General features: G+C 40.3%; 1 protein-coding gene and 1 pseudogene across 3 annotated transcripts in view; both read right to left on the bottom strand.

The window, feature by feature from the left end:
• The window catches only part of DYM (dymeclin), a 334,659-nt gene that overhangs the window by 242,576 nt on the left and 67,128 nt on the right, over nt 1-24,955 (bottom strand). For all 3 annotated transcript variants that reach the window (XM_048218645.2, XM_057313102.1, XM_048218650.2), the window contains exon 6: nt 17,257-17,329. In XM_048218645.2, coding sequence (XP_048074602.1) covers nt 17,257-17,329 — 73 coding nt within the window. The remainder of the gene's footprint in view (nt 1-17,256; nt 17,330-24,955) is intronic.
• LOC123000899 (60S ribosomal protein L10a-like) lies at nt 19,655-24,463 on the bottom strand (annotated as a pseudogene).

The raw sequence follows: 24,955 nt of genomic DNA, 5'->3' as shown, positions 1-24,955 counted from the left end.
GGGTTTTGTTTTGTTTTGTTTTGTTTTAAGATTTATTGGAGAGAGTGTGCACGTGTGCAAGCAGGGCTCAATCTTACGACCCATGAGATCATGATCTGAGCCAAAATCACGATCTGAGCCGAAATCAAGAGTTGGACGCTTAACTGACTGAGCCACCCAGGTGTCCCAAGACGAGTCTCTTTTTCACTAGAACACATGAGATTCTAGCTAGGGATCCTTTCATTTTTTAGTTATTTGTATTCCCAACTCCAGTACATAACAGACACTCAATGAATTAAATGGATAGAGACAAGGAGGGATCTTTTTCTTTTGTAACTTTATTTTATTATTATTTTTTGAGAGAAAAACCCTGTGCGTGCGTGCGTGTGTGTGTGTGTGTGTGTATACACACACATAATGCATTAAACACACTTAAAATGGCTGTTATGGGAAAGAAGAGGAGTAAGGAATGGGAATAAATGGGAATAAGTGAATGGATTAACACCAAATGCTGGGAGGGATGGGCCTCACATGAACGAGTGATGATAATGGTCCTTGAAGTGAAAAATGTGATCGACTCAATCCTATGCCTGATGTGTCCAAAATCAGGGACAGTGGGATGAAGGGTGATATCAACCTAATGATATCAAAAACACTGGAAATGGACAATCACTTTACATGTATTTATATGTACTTAAGATGTTCCCTTCTTTTCCTAGTTCTCCAAGTTTTTCTTTTTTCATGAACGGATATTGAATTTGGTCAAACGCTTTTTCCACACTTACTGAGACACTCATATGGCTTGTCTAATTTATTCTGTCAATACAGCATATTACGCTGATTGAATTTCAAGTCTTAACCATATCACATTCTTCAGGTAAACCACACTTGGTTATGATGTACTGTCCTTTTCATATATTGCTGTATACAATTTACTAATTATTTTTTTAAAGATTTTATTTATTTATTTATTTTATTTATTTGAGAGAGAGGGCTAGCATGAGCCAGAGGAGGGGCAGAGGGAAAGAGAGAGGCAGAAAATCTCAAGCAGACTCTGCACTGAGCATGAAGCCTGACGTGGGGTTCAATCTCATGACCCTTAGATCATGATCTGAGCTAAAACCAAAAGTTGGACGCTCAACGAACTGAACCAGCCAGATGCTCCAACTTACTGATTATTTTTAAAAGATTTTTCTCCTGGGGCGCCTGGGTGGCACAGCGGTTAAGCATCTGCCTTCGGCTCAGGGCGTGATCCCGGCGTTATGGGATCGAGCCCCACATCAGGCTCCTCCGCTATGAGCCTGCTTCTTCCTCTCCCACTTCCCCTGCTTGTGTTCCCTCTCTCGCTGGCTGTCTCTATCTCTGTCGAATAAATAAATAAAATCTTTAAAAAAAAATAAAATAAAATAAAAAAAATAAAAGATTTTTCTCCTATACTGATAAAAGTCCGTAATTTTCTTTTTATGTAATGTTTGCTAGGTTTTAGTATCAGGGTTAGGCTAGCTTCACAAAACATGTTATCCCATCTGCTTTTGAAACATACTTTATTGAAATACTTGCTTCATAACACAATGTTGAGCAAAGACAGCAGAACATTATGTACCATACCAATGAACATGCATGCAGATTGCCAACAGGCAAAAGATTAAAAAAGCAATCCTGAGAGATGAGATTATAGGTGACTATTTTTATTACTTTAATTTAAACTTTTTAAACGGGAAGGGCATGAAGATAATGAGTGGGAGAAACATTTGCTCCAAACCGATTATCTCTACTGGGAAATTTCCTGGGGAAAAAATATCATAAGTGATAGTCTGAAGATAATATCTAACGTCATTCTGACCATGGGTCTTCTTCTTTTTTTTTTTTTTTTTAAGATTTTATTTATTTGTCAGAGAGAGAGAGCACAAGCAGGGGAGCGGCAGGCAGAACAGGCAGAGGAAGAAGCAGGCTCCCCCACTAAGCAGGGAGCCAGAGGTGGGACTCAATCCCAGGATCCTGGGATCATGACCTGAGCTGAAGGCAGCCGCTTAACCAACTGAGCCACCCAGGCGTCCCTGACCATGGGTCTTCTTAATGATTCCTCTCTCTCACTTCACTGTAAACAATCAAAGTAACAGAGATTGTGACTGGGGAAAAACACTCTAACATGAGTGTTTCAGTGCTTATGGACTGCAATAACGAACTTAACAGAGACTGGGTGGCTTATAAACAAAAGAAATCTATTCTCACAGTTCTGAAGGCTAGAAAGTCCAAGATCAAGGCACCTGCAGATTCATCTCTGATGAGAGTTGGCTTTCTGGTTCACAGACAGGGAGCATCGTTTTGCTGTGTTATCACACGGTGGAAGAGGGGCAAGGGACGTTTCCTGGTTATCTTTTACAAGGGCACTAATCCCATTCGTGAGGGCAAACCTAACCATCCCCTGTCCCCCAAATACCATCACCCTGGAGGTTAGGTTTCAATATATGAATTTGGGGAGGACACAAACATTCAGATCATAGCAATAAGTTAGCCACACTTACCGTGTTAGTTAGGGCTCTCCGAGAAATAGAATCCACAATATATGAAGAGATACATACGAAAAGAGATTTACTGTAAGGGATTGGCTGACACAATTAGAGAAGTTGAGAACTTCCATTACAAGCCATTTGCAAGGGGGAGGCCCAGGAAAGCCAGTGGTACAGTTCCAGTCCAAACCCAAAGGCCTGAGAACCAGAAAAACCCTGGTCTAAGTATGAAGGCCCAAGAATCAGGGGCACCAATGTCCGAGGACAGGAGAAGATGGATGTCTCAGCTCAAACAGGAGAGCAAGTTCTCCCTTCCTCCACCTTTGTGCTCTATTCATGCCCTCAACAGACTGGATGATCCCAGCACTGGTGACTATGATCTTTTTGACAAAGTCTACCAATTCAGATGCTAACTGCTTCCAGAAACACACTCACCGACACACCCGGAAAAAATGAAATAATGTTAGACCTCTGGGCAGCCCCTCAGCTCAGTCAAGTGGTCACACAAAATTAACCATCACATCTGTCCATCAAAGATGTTAAGTTGAACTTTTAAATACTGGCAGAGTGCACAGTCACAGATTCCGTCTCATTAAAAGCATTTAGTCATTAAAAGCATTTAAACACTATTCAAAAGATCTTACACCTAGAAATGTTGTTCCTGCATAAGAAACAAACAGCATTCTAACACTCACAGACACCTCTAATTTGCAATAATTATAAAAAGCAAATACATATTTCAGTAAGAAACTTTTTACTCAATATAAAGCTTAGTGGCATAGCACACACAGCATTTGCGATTCTTATTCACAAAATAGCCTATAGCTATGAGCCAAAAACCAAGATATCCCATATGTCAACACAGCACTTAATATGATCAAAAATATAAGCTTTAGAGAAACAAAAAGAATGTGTAAAAAAAGAAGAGCATCTAGCATCTTTTGATGTGTGCACAGAAAAAGCAGTTTAAATATATTACAGCCACTCAGATTTGATAATGATTAAGAATACAACAATCTCTCTTGAAGAAATCTACCGAGGAGATGAGCAGGCATTTCTTATTTGTAAATCATTGTTATACAAGTTAAAAATGGACTTCATCAACATGATACTAAAAAGATAGTGAGATACATACATACTGTTGGAACAACTGTATAGCTTTCTGAAAGAAAAAAACAACAACTTGAAACTATACCTCAGACCCTATAGTAAAAGAAATCCCAAATATGCCAAAAGTTTAAATCTTAAAAAAAAAAAAAAACCGACAAGACAAGATGGAAGATTCTCTTATAACATGCTTTATAGAAGGCCTTTCCAACCATTCATTCCAAATATTCGCTGAGCACTTACTATATGCCAAGCCTCCTGACACTTATATTCTAGATGGGCAGACAAATAAATATGCTGTATAATAAATTAAAAGGTTATAAGTGCTATGAAGAAAACAATGCATGAAGGCTGGATAAGGAGTACCTGGTTAGGGTGGAAGGGTAAGGAACAGTTATGCTAAACTGCTATGAAAGAAGTCCAAAATTATGTTTTTATTTATTTATTCATTCATTCATTTATGTTTAAGATTTTATTTATTTATTTGACAGAGAGACAGCCAGTGAGAGAGGGAACACAAGCAGGGGGAGTGGGAGAGGAAGCAAGGAGCCCAATGCGGGGGTTCGATCCCAGGACCCTGGGATCACACCCTGGGCTGAAGGCAGACGCTTAATGACTGAGCCACCCAGGTGCCCCAAAATTATGTTTTAAACCTGATCAACGCTCATTTCTCTGCCACTTAACAATTAGATAATGCAGGATCTACTTCATAAAATCACACAAAGGCCACGCTGGAAAGGAAGTTCTGTCACCGTTTGCGTGCATTTTCAAGTTTGTTCCAGTTATCATTTCCCACCAGAGAGCAGGGAGAAAAAATCACTCCAAGGCAACCCATTTCCTTTTAAGTAACACAAAAGTTGTATATATCACTTCCTCTGGTACACCTGTATCTAGATCTAGCCGGCAAGCGAGCCTGAGAAACATCATCTCTACCCGGACAGCCACTGCCCAGCCAAATTCTAATAAAGAGGAGGAGAATTAATTTGGGGGACCACTAACAATCTATCACAGGTGTGTTACAATTTTAAACAGTAAGACTCAACACGAAGTTGACATCTGAGCAAAGACTTGAAAGGAGTAAGGAGGCAAGGGAAGAGGAGGCCAGGGAGAGGGACTAGCGCATGCAAAGGCTTAGAGCTAGGAACATTTTTATTTAAGGATATTTAGAATATTGAAGGAACACCACAGGAGCCAATGGGGCTAGAATGAAATGTGCATGAAGGCGAGTAGTGAAGAGAAAGGGCCAAAAAGGTCAACGAAGAGCCTAAAAGCCCATCCAGAAGGCCTAAAAGCTGTAAAAGACAAATAAACTCAAATTCTTAAAAAACAGTGTTTAAAACTTTATTATGGCAAAACAAATGCATATTATAAGCACATAAGTCGAAAGGCAAATTCAGAAAAGACATATACTTTAAATTCATGTCACAAAGGGCTAATCTTTTTAATACAAAATGGGTCCTAGAAACAGATACAACAGAGGCTCCCATACGACAATCAGCAAAGGATTTGAGCAAAAAAAATGGTAACAACTCTATCGTCCAACAAGAGGGGAATAATTACATATAATTTGATACTACAACAGATCATAATGTAGTTTTTTGTTTTTTTGAATGAGAGAGGATGTAGGAAATTAGCGCTCACACACAAGGCTAATGGGAATGTAAAATGATGAAGCCACCGAGGAAAGTTAAACGCACAATTACCAGATGACTAGCAACTTTACTCTTAGATACGTGCCCAGGGGAACTGAAAACGTTAAGTCCACCTAAAATCTTGTACAGGAATGCTCGGAGCAGCATCATTCATAATGGCCAAAAAACAGAAGCAACCCAAATGTTTACCAAGTTATGAGTGGATAAACAAAACGCAGTGTATACATACAATGGGATACTTCTCAGTAACAAAGGGAATGAAGTACTGGGACTTTGCTACAACAGCGGTGAACCCTAAACTCCTTGTGCTAAGTGAAAGCAGCCAGACGTAAAAGACCACATAGTCTAGGATTCCATTCCTAGGAACTGTCCCAAAAGGGCAAATCCACGGAGCCAGAAAGCAGATTAGCGGTTACTACGGGCCGGGGAGAGGGAGAAATGAGGAGTGCCCGCTCATGGGTGCAGGGTTTCTCTGCAGGGTGATGAAGTTCTGAAATTCGATGGTAACGACAATTTCACAACTTTTGTGAATATGCTAAAAACCACCTAATGATATATTCTGAAAGGGTAACTTTGGGGTATTTGAATATCCTCATAACAAAAATGAGAAAGCTCTTTAAATGCTTACGTACAGAAGCTGCCAGGATAGACTGTCGACTGGAAAAAGAGGAAAGTTCAGAACAGTATGTATGATTTCCCACCTTGCGTGTGAATGCAGGGAGAAATAAGAATCTGTGTTCACAACCACATCTACATTGCACGAACATCCTCAGGAAGGATACGTAAGAGACTAAGCACAGTGGCTACTCACGGAAGCAAATGGGACAGCTGGACAGATGGGGGACCAGAGGAGGCAGGAGACTGCTCACGTACACGTTTATGTGTTTGGATATTTAAGCAATATGTTCTAAAATTAAATTAATCGAAAACTAAAAATAGAAGACTATCATAAATGTTAAAATTAAACTTTTCTTGATTCAAATTTGATGACATACTGAAATAAGAGCAAACAAAATTAAATCGCATTGTGGTATGCTGTAAAAGTCACTGGTCCAAAATTAGGAGACCTAGGATCTGCTTCTCAGCTCTGTATTAAACTCATTCTGTTACTTTCAACAAATAATTCCTCTGGGTCTCAGTTTTCTTATTTTTAAATAAGTACATCAGGCAAGATGATCTCTAATGTCATTTCTTGCTGTAACATTCTATAATGCTCAAAAAAAGGAATTCAAGGCAATGTTAGATTTCTGTGAAAACAAAATTTAAAATGTATTAATTGGCCTATCCTAAGTGCCAAATAATCAGGGAAAAGAGCCAGAGAGGCCAATACTTGAAAGAAACCAAAATGCTACCACGCTGAGCATGGTGGTTTTTAGAAGATGAAAAATGTTTTAGGCCAACAGATCTTTCTTGTTTTAATGTCCTTGTATGATCTTCAGAAGATTTTCATCACACAATCGCCAAAACAAAGTCAACTTTAAAAAGCCAAAGTGTTGCTTTGGCTGCCATATTATCCAAAGAACTTTCCACCATCTGGGCTGGAAATGTCCTAAAACAAACTACTGTTGGAGCAAGTTATTAATTTCATGTGAAGAAAAAAAAAGACAGGCGCCTTGACCTTGTGCTGCTCTGCTAGGGCAGAGTGGAACACTTGGATAAAGACAAAAGCCTTCATGAAATGGGTGTTAGTGTTGGCTGAGGACAAAGTCAACGAATATGGAGGAAAAAAACATCCTCCTCTGACTTACTATTGGGGGAGAACCCGGACAGTATGTAAATGGAACATAAGTTTAACAAAAACAACAGACAAGTTCAAAAGATTAAGACCAAAATCTAGAAATATCAGTGTCATGCCACCACAGACAGTGTGAAAGTAAAACACGAGAGAAGACGAAAAAGTGGTAGAGTGTATTACAGATACTGTCAGTGGTGGTGGTGGCTAGTTTTCAAAGGTAACAAAATCAAAGACATGGGAATATGTCTCATTTATAAAAGTCTTCACAGCGGAACAGAAAGTGCCTTGGGTTAGGAGTCAAAAAATTTGGATTCTGTTCTCAGAACTGTCACTCATTAGCTTGATCAGCCACCTAACCTGTTGACTTCAATATGTGTAAAAATCAAGGGGGTGGATCAAATAAACTCGAATATCCACTCCATGTTTTCATGATTTCTCAAAGAACGAGTGCCCTACATCTAACACTGCATCAAACGCAGCAGTAAAATATAACCACATATCCTCCTGAAATAAAGTTCAACGAGCAAAATGAGTTTTTAAGATAACCTTAAAAATGAAAAATTAGGATGGATGATAAGATGGATGCATAGTATTTAAAAAAAAAAAAAAGATGGGTACATAATAATAAAGCAAATATACCAAAACAGCTATATGAGAGTCCGTAGTGCAATTAAGCCAACTTAAAATGCTGCATTCATAAAACGAGAAACAATCAGAGAAAAAGAGCTCTCAGGAATTAAAAATGATTGCTAAACCCTCATCAAAAGTTAGAAATGGCCTTTGAATATATGAAGAGATGTTCAATCTCACTTGTAATGAGAAAATACATACAAGAATCACGCTATGGGACACCTGGGTGGCTCAGTCGGTTAAGCATCTGCCTTCAGCTCAGGTCATGATCTTAGGGTCCTAAGATCGAGTCCCACATCGGACTCCTTGCTCAGCACGGAGCCTGCTTCTCCCTCTGCCTGCCGCTCCCCCTGCTTGTGCGCATGTGTGCATGCTCTCTGACAAATAAATAAACAAATAAAATCTTTAAAAAAAATTAAAAAAAAGAAGCACGTTATTATTTCCATTTTTAACTTACAAAAAAATTTACACAATATTGGCAAGGCTCTGTTAAATGATTTTCGTGAGATTATAACTGGTATAATCTCTTTAGGGTTGATGGGAATGCAAACTGGTGCAGCCACCACTCTGGAAAACAGTATGGAGGCTCCTCAAAAAGTTAAAAATAGGACTACCCCACTACCCAGCAATTCCAATACTAGGTATTTATCCAAAGGCTACAAAAATAGTTGATTCAAAAGGGCACGCGCACCTCCATGTTTATAGCAGCAATGTCTACAATAGCCAAGACGTGGAAAAAGCCCAGATGTCCATCAATAGATGAATGGATAAAGAAGATGTAGTACATATACACACACACACAGACACACACACAGAGACATATACATACAATGGACTATTACTCAGCCATCAAAAAGAATGAAATCTTGCCATTTGCAACAATGTGGATGGAACCAGAGAGTATTATGCTAAGCGAAATAAGTCACTCAGAGAAAGACAAATACCATATGATTTCACTCATACGTGAAATTTAAGAAACAAAACAGATGAACATAGAGAAAGGGAACAAAAACTAAAATAAGATAAAGACAGAGAGGGAGGCAAACCATAAGAGACTCTTAAATATAAGGAACAAACTGAGGGTTTGTGGGCGGGGGATGGGCATTAAGGAGGGCACTTGATGTAATGAGCACTCGGTGTTATATGCAACTGATGAATCACTAAATTCTACCCCTGAAACCAATACTACACTATATGTGAACTAACTTGAATTAAATTTTGAAACAAAAAATACTAATAATCTCTTAGGGCACAGGTTTTTTTAAAACCAAACATATTTTTATCAAATTTTAAAATGCACCTACTTAATACCAACTCTAAGATTTATATGATGGCTATATCTATATCTGCATTAATGTGTGCATATGTAGTATATCCCAACAATGAAATATTACTCAGTGCTAGAAAGAAATGAGCTATATAGCCATGAAAATATAAGAACTTTAAATGCATATTGCTAACTAGACAAAGGCAATCTGAAAAGGGTACACACTGTATGTTTCCAACTATATGACAATCTGGAAAACACACAACTAAGGAGATAGTAGAAGGATCGGTGGCAGCTGGGGTTGGGGGAGGGGATAAACAGGCAGAGCACAGAGAGCTTTTAGGGCAATGCAACTACTGTTATGATACTCTAATGGTGGATACATGTCACTACCCATTTGTTAAAACCCATACAATGTACAACACACCAAGAGTGAGCCCTAATGGAAACCATGACTTAGGGTGATCACGATGTGTCAATGTGGGTTCCTCAACTATTACACATGTATCACCCTGGGGCGGGATGTTGGGGTGGTGCTATACAACTGTGGAAACAGGGATTATATGGGAATTGCCCATACTTTCTGCTCAATTTTGCTCTGAACCTAAAACTGCTTTGAAAAATAAAGCATACTAAGTAAAAGAAAAAGAAACAGTGTTATTTAGAAATCTATTCAAAGGTATGATAAGGGTAAAGATTTACATAAATCATCCGAGCAGCTAAGAATCAAAAATGATTGTTTCTGGGGAGGAAAGAGATAAAAGGGATAGGACGAAGAGTATCTGTTCTCATCATAAGCCCTCTGTATTTGATTTTTTTCCAAAACCAACTGCACACATGTATTACCATTTAAAATAATTGCAGCATCAGTATCAGTGGCTATTAAATATTAATTATATATTACATGTAATGTAATCTCGATTATATGTGAAAAGAAACTACTCTGTAAATAATTAATTTATATAAGTGACACAAAAAATTAAAAAGAAAAGAATTAACTCTTTGCCGGTAGAATTAAAGTTTGCAATTATTAGTGTACTTTACCTCATTCATACTTTGCCATCCATGTATTAATAACAGCAAAAGAAAGTAACAAATGTATTCTGTACCAGTCTTGGTTGTATAAGAGTAAAAACTCTTTGAAGGCAGAGTCAGTGTTTTCAGAGCCACCAAAGAATCCTGCAAACTGACCTTAGGAAAGTCACTTCCCTTCTCTCCACTTGAGTGACATCAGATATAAAACGAAAGCGCTAGGATAAAGAAAAGCTGAATTCTAGTTCTAAAAATCCAATGATCTTCTGGCTCTAAACAGCCCATAACCTGCAAGGAAATATGCAAACACAGGCAAAATGACAGCCAGGACTCAGGACCCTGCTTTTGCTGCTGCTAAGCTTTCTTTCACACCTAACGCCGGGCTAGCACCAGTCCTCCCAAGCAGAAATTTCCTTCAGTTCCCAGATGATTCAGCCTTGTTCTTTTGAATCTCACACATCCTGTGTCCTATGCCTACTATACTTGTTAGTGAGCTAATGCTACTCCTCCTTTTTCCTGCGAAATTTAAAACAGGAAAATTAATTCAGAAAGCAAACATATTCAATGTTTTTGAGTACCTGGTGTAAGACAACACACTTTTATAATCCTAAAGCATTTTACAATTTACAAAAGCATCTTCAAGTGCGTTGTTTTGGTCCTCAACACAATCCTGAGCAACACAGTAGGCAGTGAGAGCACCAGGCAGAGGCTGAGATGCTTCCTCTCGGCTGCTGTCCGCTCTACGGCACTGAAGGCCATGATGTATGGCCTGGCTGTTCCTCCAACAATTCCAGGAGTTGGTCTCCAAACACAGGCACTTCAATTTCCGTATCTAAAATACTGAACAGCTGAACTAGAGGTCTTCAAATGTCTTTTTCAAGTAATGATTTCTGGTCTATTGCCCCTAAGGCTAAAATGAGAAACCCGAGGCGTGGAGTGACATTCCCAGTTAGTAGGAGAGCCAGGATTCAAGCCCTATCTTCTGGCTTCAGAACCAGAGAGGTTCTGTCCTACTACGGAATATGTTCTACACTTCTTAATCATCATCAGTAACTCAATTATGAACAATCTGAGCACACAACTTATAAAATCAACATTATTTGTGGTACGGGATATATTTTGGTCAGACTTCTATAAACATAGTAAAGGTATGCATATTTTAAAAATTCAACTGAGATTCCCCCTCGGCACACCTGAAACCAATTATCAAACTAAAAAGCTATTGTGAACTTAATGTATAATACTGTCTCGGCATATGGAAATCCTATCACCTTTAATTCAGTGCTTGTAATGACTTAAATACCTCACTGATTCAACCAGAAAGCTATACTAGTTATTACCCTTTACAGCATCTCAAACCTAACTGCTAACTTGCTTTAGCTGCCCGCTCCGCTGAGGCTGCATTTGGAGAAGTGTTTAGGGACCAACGTGCAGGGCCCTAGAAAGACATCTTCCCAACAGTGAAGCCCTTCATTGCCAACCCGGGTCCCTCCAGTTCCTTCACTCTCCTCCACCAACTTCACAGCTTTTCACATTCTTTTTTTTTTTTTTTAGATTTTATTTATTTATTTGACAGAGAGAGACGGCCAGCGAGAGAGGGAACACAAGCAGGGGGAGAGGGAGAGGAAGAAGCAGGCTCCCAGCAGAGGAGCCTGATGTGGGGCTCGATCCCAGAACGCTGGCATCATGCCCTGAGCCAAAGGCAGACGCTTAATGACTGCACCACCCAGGAGTCCCAGCTTTTCACATTCTTGAACCACCTTCTCATGGTTAGCAACCAAAGTTTTCAATGTTCAAATTCTCCAGAGTATAACATTGAAGCCCATATCATTAGTTTATGGGTCGAATTATAAATATGCATTTCCTATCATTTTATTACATTTCTGAAACTCTATGGACAAAGCAAATCTCATAAATAAGATTGTTAATCAATTCCATTCCTCCCCAAATACTTCCAGAATGGATTTTAGAGAAATAGCTCTCAAAAGATACTCTTTCCCATCTTCATAAACAGGGAACTCTAAACATAAATCGTTAGTCCTTCTAAAATTCAAGTCTCCACCCCATCAAACACCACAGCTTGTCCATCCCTAATCTCCCACAACCCCCTGCTCTAATCAAACTAAGGCTCTTGTGACCCTTCAGATACACTATTTACACCCCAGAGGTCCTGAGCACTCCCCTCTCTGGCTCTCCCCTGACCAAGTCACTGCTACTCACTACAGCTCCAAATGACTCTAGCACTTAGGAGCTGTTCTTCCTCCTGGGCTATCCTCCTGGGCTATCCTTCCATGTATCTGCCCATCTCTAAGCTCTTCAGAAGTCACACCTTTCTTTGTCCAGGGCCTAGTACATTAGAGACAATGGCATATTCCCAGTACATGTTTTTCAGAATGAACTTAACAAAAGAGAGATTATTACACTGTGAAGGGATAATATGAGGACTGCTGAGCTATAAAGCTGACTGTCCCTAAACTACATGGCCCTGGACCACTCAGCATTTATAACTAATCTACCATTTCCTCAAATATTGTTATTTGGAAATATTTCAGGAAGTATTTCCTCGGATATATATTAGCTTTCAGTGTTTCTGCTTCTACAGCCCCTTTCTACTTCTGTCTATAAGACGCCTAGTTTTTATAATACAAAATACAAAGTGCAAAGGGCTTTGAGCCACTGCACTTGCAATGGAAGTGCACTCTTAGCACTATACTGTTTCCATATAGACTAGATGACGACAAACGCTTTAAGCACAATGAACAGGTTGTGCCCCTACTATGTTACTCATTCAACAAATATTTGTTGAGAGTCTACCATGTGCCAGGCCAGCCTGAATACTAAGGATAACAGCAGTGAGCAAAACCAATGCAGGCCCAAGAACAGTCCTTGTTTTCAGAGTTTTCCTTCTAATGTTATTTGAGAAACACAAGCAAGAGGAGTAACAGATAATATGAAAAGTGGTGGGAAGTGTAAAGACAAAAAACAAAGCATGATAACAACAGAGAATGAGAAGGGTGCTGCTGTGTTATGGTGGTCAGAGCAGCTGTTTCTAAGAAGCAGACCTCCTCTGAGCAGAAAGAAGCGTGAAAGTCAGGACAGGAAACATGCAGATATCTGGAGGGAGATATTCAAGGAAGCAGCAGCAGCAGCAAGGGCAAAGGCCCTGGGGACAGGAGTGGGTTGGTATGTTCCAAATTAGCATGGACACCTGTGTGGCTGAAGCAGCAAGAGTGAGATGGACGAGGTCAGCAGATAACATCAGTACCCCTGTACTAGAGAGGCAGACGAAGTCACACTGCACAGACACACCCAGAAAAAGGCAGTGAAGGCAGTCAGTTAGGAATGTCTCAGCTTTATCAATATATAACTTATAAAAAAAGATCAATGTCTGGGGCACCTGGGTGGCTTAGTCAGTTGGGCATCTGACTCTTGGTTTCGGCTCAGGTCGTGATCTCAGGGTTGTGGGATCAGGCCCCACGTCAGGCTCAGCGCAGAGTCTGTTTGAGATTCTCCCTCTCCCACTTGTGTTCTCTCTCTCCCCACCCCCATTAAATAAATAAATAAATAATTTTTTTTTTTTTAAAGAAAAAGATAAACATTCATATAAGGTTATAACTGAAAAATTTGCAAATGAGGGCCAGGCTGAGAACTGAACAGTTGAGTTCACAGGTTGATAAGAACACATAAATGGATCTCAGAGGAAGAGGCTGCATGTCCAGCCTGGGGCCAGCAGAATGGCCCACTCCGAGCAGACCTCACAGTGACCTGTCTGGAGTGGTGGCACTAGAGAAAGGGGTAGGACCTATGGTTGACCAGAGCATCACCATATACAGGTAAGAGTGACGGCTTTCACAAAAATACCACCAAAACCAGGTAAAAGGACAAGCTAAACATTCTCAAAATAACTTCTACTTCATAAGAGAGGATCACGAGCAAACCTAAGTATTGGGCTCTGCTGCCAGGGCCCGACCGAAGCCCCACCACTGGGCTAAGTCATTGGGGTCTCATTCAACCCCTCAACAGTAACACTGAGAGAACTGATCCATGTCACAAATTCTAAGTGTTGCACTTTCGACTCCAGCATGCCAAACCATGTTCTTTGTATTACACTCTCTATTAGTGTCTTGAGGAAAATACCTCCATCTTACTTTATTCCTTCCCCAGCACTTCCTTGAGATCACAGACAAGGTAAAACAAAAACAGGCTTTTACTTTTGGCAGACTCATTTCAGTTCTAGTGGGATCAACCCGATATACACTGGAAAAACATCAAGTCATGAGCCTGTGGATGACTTAATCTTTATTTTAAATATATAAATGCTGAGAGGTATGGAATTCAGAAAGAATTCCTGGAAGATGTGCATTTTAATCAGACTTTGAAGATCTGTATCTCAGAGAATGAAGATTTTATCAAAAATACCCAACCTGTCTGAGAAGCAGTATCCACGAACTACTTAAAAGTCAAGCTTTATTACAAGCGAATTCCTACAAATTCTGGGAGTTTATCTAAACTAGGGCAGTTGACCCTGTTCTCTTAATAATAAAGAATCATTTCAAACTTAGTGTATAGATCTCTAAATATCTATCTATGCTCTTGGTAATCACTGGCTTCCAATACTAACAGGATGATTTCACAGTCTCATAAGAAACGTCCAAGTGAGTTCTGAATTGCCCGCGGTGGCCACTAACACCACGCTCGTCTTGCCGCACACCTACTGATGCAGCACTGGTGTGTCGATGGTAAACGTGACAAGCCTACAATGAGACCGATGATGGTCGGGAACGAGAGCATCCCCACTTTTCAAGTTCATACTCCCCCTTAAGTCCGAAGCTGATCCACACCCAACACTGCACTATGGTTATAGTGCATGAAACATTTGAATAGTAGTTTGGTTTCACATGGAAACTGTTACCAAGACAAACCTTCTTGTAGGATGGAGTTCCAAGAACATTAAATCATGAGAAATTGTTTCAGCAGCTGGTTAGAGCTGAGTGTACATAATACAAGACATCTGGTTGTCTGTGCATTTTCAGTTCATTTAAAAAGTATAAACACATTAAAACACTGAAACGTTTGATATATTACAACACTGTCTGCTTGCTCCTCAAGAGTGTTTAAGTGACTGGTCTACTCATTGTATTCAAGCCTTATTTACCAGCTAAAGAGATTTACTACTTCCATTCCCCTTAACTTCACCAAGACATTTCATTAACAAGGGGGGTGGGGAAGAATGTACTCACTGAGGATATATACTAAATAGCTGGTATTTAGTAATGACATAAACATAATAGAGATGGAACTATTTAAAAAATTAAGTCAAGAACCCATGAAGCATCACACATACAATGACAAGTAAATAGTAGACAATCCACGTGTTCCCCCCTTTCCCACATCTGACCACATGTAACAGAAACCTGACCACAGTGGCTTAACCAAAATAAGTGTTTATTTTTTTTTTCACTTCAGAAGAAATCCAAAGATAAGCCATCTAGGGCTGGTGTGACAGTTCCACAGTATCATTAATATCCCATGCTCCTGGGACACTATTCTTTGCATGTGGCGCTGATCACTGTTTCAAGATGGCCCCAGCACTGTCTCCACATCCCAAGAAGGAAGAGAAGGGCAGCGGGCAAAAAAGCTGTAGGTCCATGCTCTGCAAGGTCATGACTTCTGCTTACACAGCATTGACCCAAACCATGTCATGGGGCCACATTTAGTTGCTGAGGTGCCCGAAAACTAAGCTGGGCACACACTGGCCCCCCAAACAATATCGGAGAGGTGTTAGACAGAAGGCGAGAAAGGACATCAGAAATGCAAGTAACTGTGTCTGCCACACGAGTCCCGTGTGCATTAGGCGTTTTCCCCTGTACCCCTCCCCCACCAGGTGATCCCTCCGTCGCTCCAACCCTGCCTTCCAGGCTGCATGTGAGCAGACCAAGTCACCACAGGGAGTGGTGGTGCTTGCTTCTAAATCTAGATTACGTTCTGGATGCTGCACTTATGCACAACAGAGGCCAGGAGGCCGTCTTCTCACGAAGACCTGGTCCTTCCCTTTGGGGCCACAGGCAAGCAGCCCATGTCCGATGATATTCCCATGTTCACAGAGATTCTGTCATGATCAATCTTAAACTCTTCTTCTTTATTCAAAAAATTAAATCCTTTAGGGGCGCTTGGCTGGCTCGGTCAGTAGAGCACGTACTCCTGATCTCAGGATTATTAAATGTGAGCCCCACATTGGGTGTAGAGATTACTTAAGAATACAGTCTTAAAAAAAAATAATTCCTTTAAAATATGCATTCTCGGTGGGGTGATATCTCCCCCAAGAGAGTGAAAATTGATTCTCCAGGTGTGAAAAACTTCACAGATATCATAATGATCTGTGGCCCTCCAAAGGGCCACAGTATATAAAGAGACATTCAGTGTACAGGGTATTCAAATTTCATTAGTGGCGAGAGACAATTACAAAAATGTCTAAAAAGACTCCAGAGAGACAATTTTTTTTAAAAGTTGAGAGTAACTGCTTTAAAAGGAACATTTTAAAGGAACCGCATATTCATATAGGAATACAGGAATTGCGTTCAGCTGGAGGGGCAGAAATCTAGTTACAGGAAACAAATAAGGCTATATTTTCCTCACAAGAGAAGTCTGGGGTGAAAGTGACGAGGGGGCACTGGTAGTAATGACTTTGGTTCAGCAGCTCAATGATATCAAAGCAGAATCTTCTGTGAGTCTCTGGGCTCATGGTGCCAAGAGAGCCACACAACTCACACTACCTTGTCTACAGTCCAGACAGTAGGAAAGAGGGCTGTCAAGAACAAAAAGATAGACCTCCTAGCTGAGACAGGTCCCCTTACCCAGAAGTTTTAGTGGAAGATGGTCCCCTACATCTCAGGGACAACACCTAAATTCAAAAAAGCCTGGAAATGGAAATCTGATGTCTCCCAAAGAGGTCAGAAATCAGGAAGTAACGAAGAAGGAGAGAATCCAGGCTGGCTCATGAGCTGTCTCTCCCATAAACGGGTTAGACTCTCTTCCACCTGTTAACAGAGAGCTCAAAGATAGCACTACGGAGATCAATTCTGTGCTATCACTTGCTCAAGATTCCTAAAGAGTTTGGTTATTTTCCCCTTATAACATAAAATTCTTGTTTTGATAATGCATAGTCAGAGTATAAATATTATTAAGCAAAAGATAACAGCAGAACTCCACGGACGGACAAAGAGGCATACGTAAAAGGCATACACAAAAATATTACACCAGGACCCACAAACTCTTCGACGTGATCAATCACCATCTTCAATATACAAAGAAGAAAAAGCAAATCCTGGCTTGGCCAGAACTTACAGGAGTGGAATATCCGTGATTAACTGCATCAAACAACAGAGCAATTCTTCCAAAAGATCTTCAGAATCAGAACCTGGTAAGATACACAAAAAAAATTTTTTTAAATATAAAATAGAATAGAGCTTTTTAGAAGTACAGTCTTCGTTCCTAATGAGAATAACAACAGCTATTACCACATAAACTCAGACACTAATGTTGACCTCTAATAAAATCCAAACCATGAGCAAGTTAGCACATACTACAATCTTCACCTAGTATAGGAATTCTGAACATTAGCTATTAATTACCTAACTTTTAATGTGTCAAGGTCTCTTATGGTTCCTGTAGACCAGCAGTTTTCAAATCTCTTATTTTATACTGTGTTTTTTCAAATGAAATCTTACACTGAAGTGAAATATACAAAATAGACCCCCCAAAAATTAAGCTGCTCTAGCTGCTTGTTTCAATCAGTAGAATACCTGTACCTCTTTCCCCCAGTAAATATCTGATCAAACACTGGGTCTCCTTGATGGGCCTCAAAGCACCTTACCTTTTCTTTTTTTTTTTTTTTTTATAGATTGTATTTATTTATTGGACAGAGAGAGACACAGCAAGAGAGGGAACACCAGCAGGGGGAATGGAAGAGGGAAAAGCAGGCTTCCCACTGAGCAGGGAGCCCGATCCGGGGCTCGATCCCAGGACCCTGGGATCATGACCTGAGCTGAAGGCAGACGCTTAATGACTGAGCCACCCAGGCGCCCCTCAAAGCACCTTTTCTGAACCTGTGGGGCTCCGCAGATCACAGACTGAACCACTGAGAGGGTTTCCACCTCTTTACAAATAAAGAGCCAGAGGTGAAATGACTTTCCCAAGTCAGAGAGTAAGTGGCAAAGTTAGGATGCAAATTATCATTCCTGTAGAGGTGCTCCTCTGTCCCAAACTGCTCTAAGTGACCGTCCAATTTCCAAAGCCAACCAATAGCTCGTGTGACTTCTGGCTTTGGACACTACTGACACCTACTCCTTCATGAAATTCTTATTCCCTTCAGTTCCTACAACACCTTGTTTCCAGTCTACTTCTTTTTCTACCCATTCCCAGGATCTGCCTCCTCAGAATATCTTTCAGCTTTTGGTGTGTTCCCCAGAGTTCCACCATTGGCTTTCTCCTCTTTCCACTCCCTACGTCCTCCTTCATCAGTCATTACTTACATACTATTGATTTCTACGGCGACGTTTTCCTCTTGGCCTCTCCAATGAACTCCTTCTTATCTTTATATCCAATTGCCTACTGGCCATCTCCACCTAGATGCATCACTAGCACCCCAAGCTCCACATGTTCAAAACTGAACCCATATTTCCCAATACTTGAAATCCACTTATTGCTTCTTTCGGTTTCCTTTCGGTGACTACATCACGCACCCAGGGCCAAAGCCCGGACTACTCTCTCCTATGCTTTAAAAAAAATTTTTTTTTAAGATTATTTATTTATTTATTTGATGGAGAGAGAGACAGCCAGCGAGAGAGGGAACACAAGCAGGGGGAGTGGGAGAGGAAGAAGCAGGCTCCCAGCGGATGAGCCTGATGCGGGGCTCGATCCCAGAATGCCGGGATCATGCCCTGAGCCGAAGGCAGATGCTTAACGACTGAGCCACCCAGGCGCCCCATCTCCCATGCTTATTTAAACCAATCTCTGGGTCCATTCAATTGCACAGACTACCTCTCTTATGCTTCCTCTTTTCTGCTCTCCTCGTCATGCTTTTGTTCATTATTTCATCATCTCAGTTCAGTTAAACCAGCTTACTAAATTAAAACTCACTCCTGAACTTCTTTCAACCTTCCTAACTAGTATTCCTACATCCAATCTTACTCCTCTCCAACCCAGACTCTAGACTGCTGCCAAATGGAGCTAACTAAACTCCCTCCTTTCCTCTCCTGGCTTACATCTTTTCAACTGCTTTAAGCTGAACACTAGGTCTCTGAGAAAACGCAAGTGCTGTGGTACAGCATGCCGGACGCTTCGAGACACAGACTCCGTACCCCGTTCTAGCATGATCACCCCCCATTACTCACAACTTATATCCCAGCAATACCCAGCTACCTGCTACATGCCATTTCATGCCTCCTCTGTAACATTAGCTCTGCCGAGAATGCCCTCCAACAACAAAAACCTGACTTTTTAAAAAGCCAATCTTTTTTCACCTGCATCATCCTCAGTCTTCCTCTCCTCCATAAAACCCAACTCTCCCGGCTCACTCTGAAAAAAAATCATCTACAAAGCATCTTGCCTTGTACATGTCTTTCACTGATACATCGGCTACATTATACCATAATTTCCGTCTATACCTGGACAGGCCCCTATTGGACTCTATCCTTTTTTTTTTTTTTAAGTAGGCTTCATGCCCACCGTGAAGCCCAACACGGGGCTTGAACTCACGACTCTGAGATCGAGACCTGAGTTGAGATCAAGAGTTGGACGCTTAACCCAGGCACCCCTGGACTCGCTACTTCTTGAGGATGACGACTGACAAAGAGCTTAACACATAACATATACTCAAAACATGTTTGTCGAACCAAACCCAGGGTCTAGTACAAATCTAGTGATTCTTTCCGAAGCATCAAAGCACTTGGAATTTCAAAGTGTAGCAACTCTTTTTTCTAGACCACAATATCACCTGGTATTCAGAAATTATGAAGAAATTCCTTCCTGCCTTGCCATAAATAGAACTGGCACGGTAACCCTCTGAGAGGTGAGTACAGAGCTTGAAGAGAATACTAAATCACACCAAAAGCACCAATCAATGCTACAAAGAAAACAGCAAGAATCAAGTTCGATGACTACATTAAATAGCACTCTAGAAGTGCCAGGCTTAGCTTAACCAGTGAAGAAAACAAAATTTGGAAATAAGTAACACTAGTCTCTGAGGCTACACAATAAAAAGTAGATGTAACTAAAATCCTTCTCATTGCCAAAGCTGTCTGACATAACCCCACTCAGTCAATAACCTACTCCAAATCGATCTCTTGGCCTATAATATATACCTAATACAAGCTTGCTGACTTGTCATCCCCTGGCTCACCCTACAGAATGCAGTGACCAGACCCAAGTAAGGACATTTAAAATCGTTCCTTGATTCCCTAAAGAACAGTCCAGACCAAATAAGCAGGCCACTTTAACCGCATACCCCTGTTCAGCCAAGTAGTCAGAAGTGTTTTAATTACAGAAAGTGAGGGAACAAAAGCTAAGGACCCAGAGATGGTTGGATTTCTTTCTCTCAGGGGTGTAAACACATCTCACCCTCAAATCTTAATACAGTGAAGAGGATTCTGTGTTCTATTCCATGTGCCATCTAAACCATGACTTCTGCCAAGATTACAACTTAGGTCAATAAAGGAATATATGCACAGCTTTGTTATCAACTTAATGAAAATGATGATAAATACATTTCATACAAGTGAAATGTACCATTTCAAGGCCAAAACTCTAGCAACAAAAGACAAGAACAGGCAATTTCCAGTTGAAATCTCAGGCAACTTCTATTTACTAAAACAAAAACATCCCTACAGAATACTATATTCTTATATCTGGGACTAATCTAGAAGCAAATAACTGTGTATCAGGTGAAGAGGGACAAGACTTGACTGCTTACCAGGTCTGACACTAAGCTAGTCACTCATCCTACATTCTTTTCCAAGCAACGTTTATATCGCTCAGCTTTCATTTGAGGCCAAATATCTTCCTTAGTGCCAATAAAAACAAGTAAATATAAACTCACCTGCCAGAAATTATAGTAACACTCATGCATTTCTCATAGAAAGAGAATCTGAAAAGCCCTTGAAATCTTCAGGTCAGTGACAAAGTAAACTGAGCAAAGGACTTTGAAGAGATTCAGTATGTTTATTGTGAAATTTTAAACCCAGAATTTTTCTCTCTTAAAGAGTTTTAAATTGCCTCTTATAGCTCCAGTCAAATATGCTCATATTTTCAACGCTAGCTTCTCTGAGATAATATTCATAGCTAACATTTACTGAGTACTCTACCCTTTGAGAGGCACTGTGCCAAGCATTTCATTCTTTCTGTCACATTAATCCTGACAATAACTCTTAAGGAGTAGGCGTGATCACCACCATGTTACAGATAAAGAAATCAAGGCTCAGAAAGGTCAGTTTACTTACAAATAAGTGGCAGAGACTAGATTTGAACCCAGATCCATACTCATAAAAAGAAAAAAACCAAAAAACAAAAATCCTTATGAACTATTTTTAAAGACCTGTTCCTATACAGAGTTGGAAAAAATCCAGTCAGTCAACCCATGTTTCACTGAAGACCCCAAAGACAAACCCTGGTAAATAAATATCATGAGCCACCCGAGGGGAGAGAGACGAAATACCCGTATGATTAGTTTACACACCAAGGTGATAATGTTATACACTCATCAACACATACTGGAAATCTTTGATTTAAATACCCAATTTAGAAATAACCTCTAACGATGAATAAATATAAACTGTTACTATGAGCATTGTGCAGAACAGGGTCACTGAAATCTCACCCCTGTATCTGGGGTTCCCCGGCTTTAAAGCCCTAACCCTGCTTCTCTGGTTCCTGCGAGTGACACCAGGGGAAGGAGCAAATGAAAGACCAGATGATATCCACGGTCCCGTACAACTCCAGCCATCTACACGTGAAACTGAGCTGTTCAGCACCCATTCATACCACACTCTCCCTAGGGAGGGGAACCAGAGAAGAGCAAGATAGTGTTGTAATCAAATACCTTCCACAGAGTAGAAAGGGAAGGGAAGAGAGGGAGAAAAGAATAATGAAAAAAGCACTCACTCGAGAAAGAGGGAAAAAATAACACTGATGGAAAACAAAGCAGCAGCCAGAAAAAAGAAAACATATGGGTCATTTAAATCAGGTAACATGGAAATATTAAAACACAGAGAGCTCGTTGTTTACTTTGTACGCAGAAAGTCAAGTTGTTGGTTTCTAAATGCTGCTCAACTGTGCCAAATACAAGCATTAAAAATATAATCAAGAAATAACAGAGCTATATTCCAAAAACAGGTTCCCCAAGTGCCTAAAAAGTTCAGAGCAAAATTGACTTCCTTAAGATGGAAGACACAGAAGCTAGATTGTATTTACTATAAACTTATATTCAGAAAACCATGGTAGAGTCCGTAATTGGCAGTTTTAATTGTGGAACTAATAATGGAATTATTCTAAAGTATTAAAAATCATATTTAAACTTCTAATGAGCAAAACTGAATATGCATCTATAAAATAATCATAAACTAAGGAAAAGCAGATGGACTCACTCTTTTCTAAAATGAAAACTGATCTACATTTTAATGCATTACAATATTTATATGACTGTGTCCCACATATTCCAATAAAATCTGCAATAATTCCGGCTGTCTGCTATTATTATAGTCAAATGGAAATGTTTCTAATTATACTCAAGGATAATACAGTCTTCCAGGTTCTATTATAAAATATGCCTTTTTTATATCTAAGTTGAGCACAGTATAAAAACTGTTAACAGAAGAGGGCAGAAAACAGTTTCACGGTACGCTGGAGAAAGTATGGAAATAGACTGTAGTAGGCAACTACTAACTATACAGAACATCCGTGCGACAGGGTATTGGACTGCATAATACGTACCTCGGTGCTAGGCCAATTGAAAGTATTATCCTCTTAAATTCCAGTTTTATTATTTTTGTATTCAATTTATTTAAACTAAAGAAAAATAAATGTACTCACTTCTCCCACCCCCCAACCCGTTCTCTGCATCTAGGAGTTTAATGTATGTATAACGGATTTCGCTTTCACATATAAGAGAGATCATATGGTATTTGTCTCTGACTTCTTTCACTTAGCCTAATGCCCTCGAGGTTCATCCACATTGTTACAAATGGCAGGATTTCATTTTTTTATAGTTGAACAATATTCCACTGTGTATATACACCACATCATCTTTATCCACTCATCCATCAATGGTCACGTAGGTTATTTCAATATCTTGGGTATTATAAATAATGCTGAAATGAACATGAGGGTAATATACATTTTTTTTAAATTAGTGTTTTCCTTTTTTTCAGACAAATACCCGGAAATGGAATTGCTGGATCATATGGTAGTTCTCCTTTTAATTTTTTTGAGGACCCTCCATACCGCTTTCCATGGCGGCGGCACCAATACTGCATTACACTCCCACCAACGGTGCACAAGGGTTCCCTCTTCTCCACATCTTTGCCAACACTTGCCATTTCTAGTCTTTTTTGATAACAGGCATTCCAACAGGTATGAGATAGTATCTCATTGTGGTTTTGATTTGCATTTCTCTGGTAATTAGTGATGCTGAGCGTCTTTTCATGTACCTCTTGGCTATCTGTCTTCTTTGGGAAAATGTCCATTCAGATCTTCTGCCCATTCATAATCAGATTATTTTTCCCTACTGAGTTGTCTGAATTATATATGTATATATATTTACAGTAGAACTAGGGCTTATTAAGCTGTGCTTTAGTACAAGCGCTTGCCTACGGTGCTCATGATGTATACAGCCTGGACTTTCTGCCAATTCTTCTTGAGCAATGACAACAGGAAATTGACAGCTAAGTGGATGTTACATGGAAGCTCATCATCTGTAATCTTCATGCAGCCAATGGTCACATGCCAGACACAGCACCTTCTCCATCTAAAATCTGATCGTGGACCTCACTTCATCCACTCTGGCCCCGTGCTCTCATGCGGGTCAGCAAGGAAGGGAATGTGCCAGTCTTATTCAGGCCTGGGCCCAGGACTCAAGGGATCTGCTTCTTAGCCAGCTTCTTGACTAATTTTTATTCTTGTTGAGTTTCTTCAGCAGCCCCAATGTCCACGGGGGGAATGTCCACAGCCCCGGCCTCAACAAGTGCTGCTGATACCCCCAAAATACATACAGAGAACTTGGGGCCGGGAGTAGACTTCAGCCTGATGGTGCCGAGAAGCATTTGTCTTTCTGAGGGTCACTGTTCTTCAAGCTGATCTGCAGCTCCACCACCTCCCAAATCTTCTGGCACCTGCACTACTTCCTGTGCAGGACTTCCCGCACCAACTCATACAGGGTACCGTGGGAAACTTTATTGCTCACGGTGCCATGTGCCGCAATAACTGGAAACCTTAGGATTTTTGTTGTTGTTGTTAAGCAAGCTTTACGCCCAACGTGGGGCCCAAACTCATGACCCTCAGATTATGAGCTGCATGCTCCATCGACAGAGCCAGCCAAGTGCTAGTTCTTTATCTATTTTAGATATTAGCCCCTTATCAGATATATGATTTGGAAGTAACTTCTCCCATTCAATAGGCTGCTGTTTTTATTTTCTTGATGGTTTCTTTGCTGTGCAGAAGCTTTTTAATTTGATGTAGTCCCACTTATTTTTGCTTTTGGTGTCAGATTCAAAAAATCTTCTCCAAGACCCATAGCAGGGGGCTTACCACCTATGTTTTCTTTTAGCAATTCTATGGTTTCAGGTCCTATATTCAAGTCTTCAGTCCACTTCGAATTAATTTTTGTGTATAGTGTGAGATGGGGTCTAGTTTCATTCTTTTGCATGCAGCTGTCCGATTTTTCCATCACTATTTATTGAAGAGACTGTCCTTTCTCTGTATATACAAGGCACCTTTGTCATAACCTAATTGGCCACATGTGCATGGGTTTATTTTTGGGATCTCTATTCTGTTC

This window comes from Ursus arctos, unplaced genomic scaffold, assembly GCF_023065955.2.
Source record: "Ursus arctos isolate Adak ecotype North America unplaced genomic scaffold, UrsArc2.0 scaffold_17, whole genome shotgun sequence".
Lineage (NCBI taxonomy): Eukaryota > Metazoa > Chordata > Mammalia > Carnivora > Ursidae > Ursus > Ursus arctos.
The sequence above is the reverse complement of the archived record's forward strand: the minus strand, read 5'-3'. Positions and strand labels throughout refer to the sequence as shown.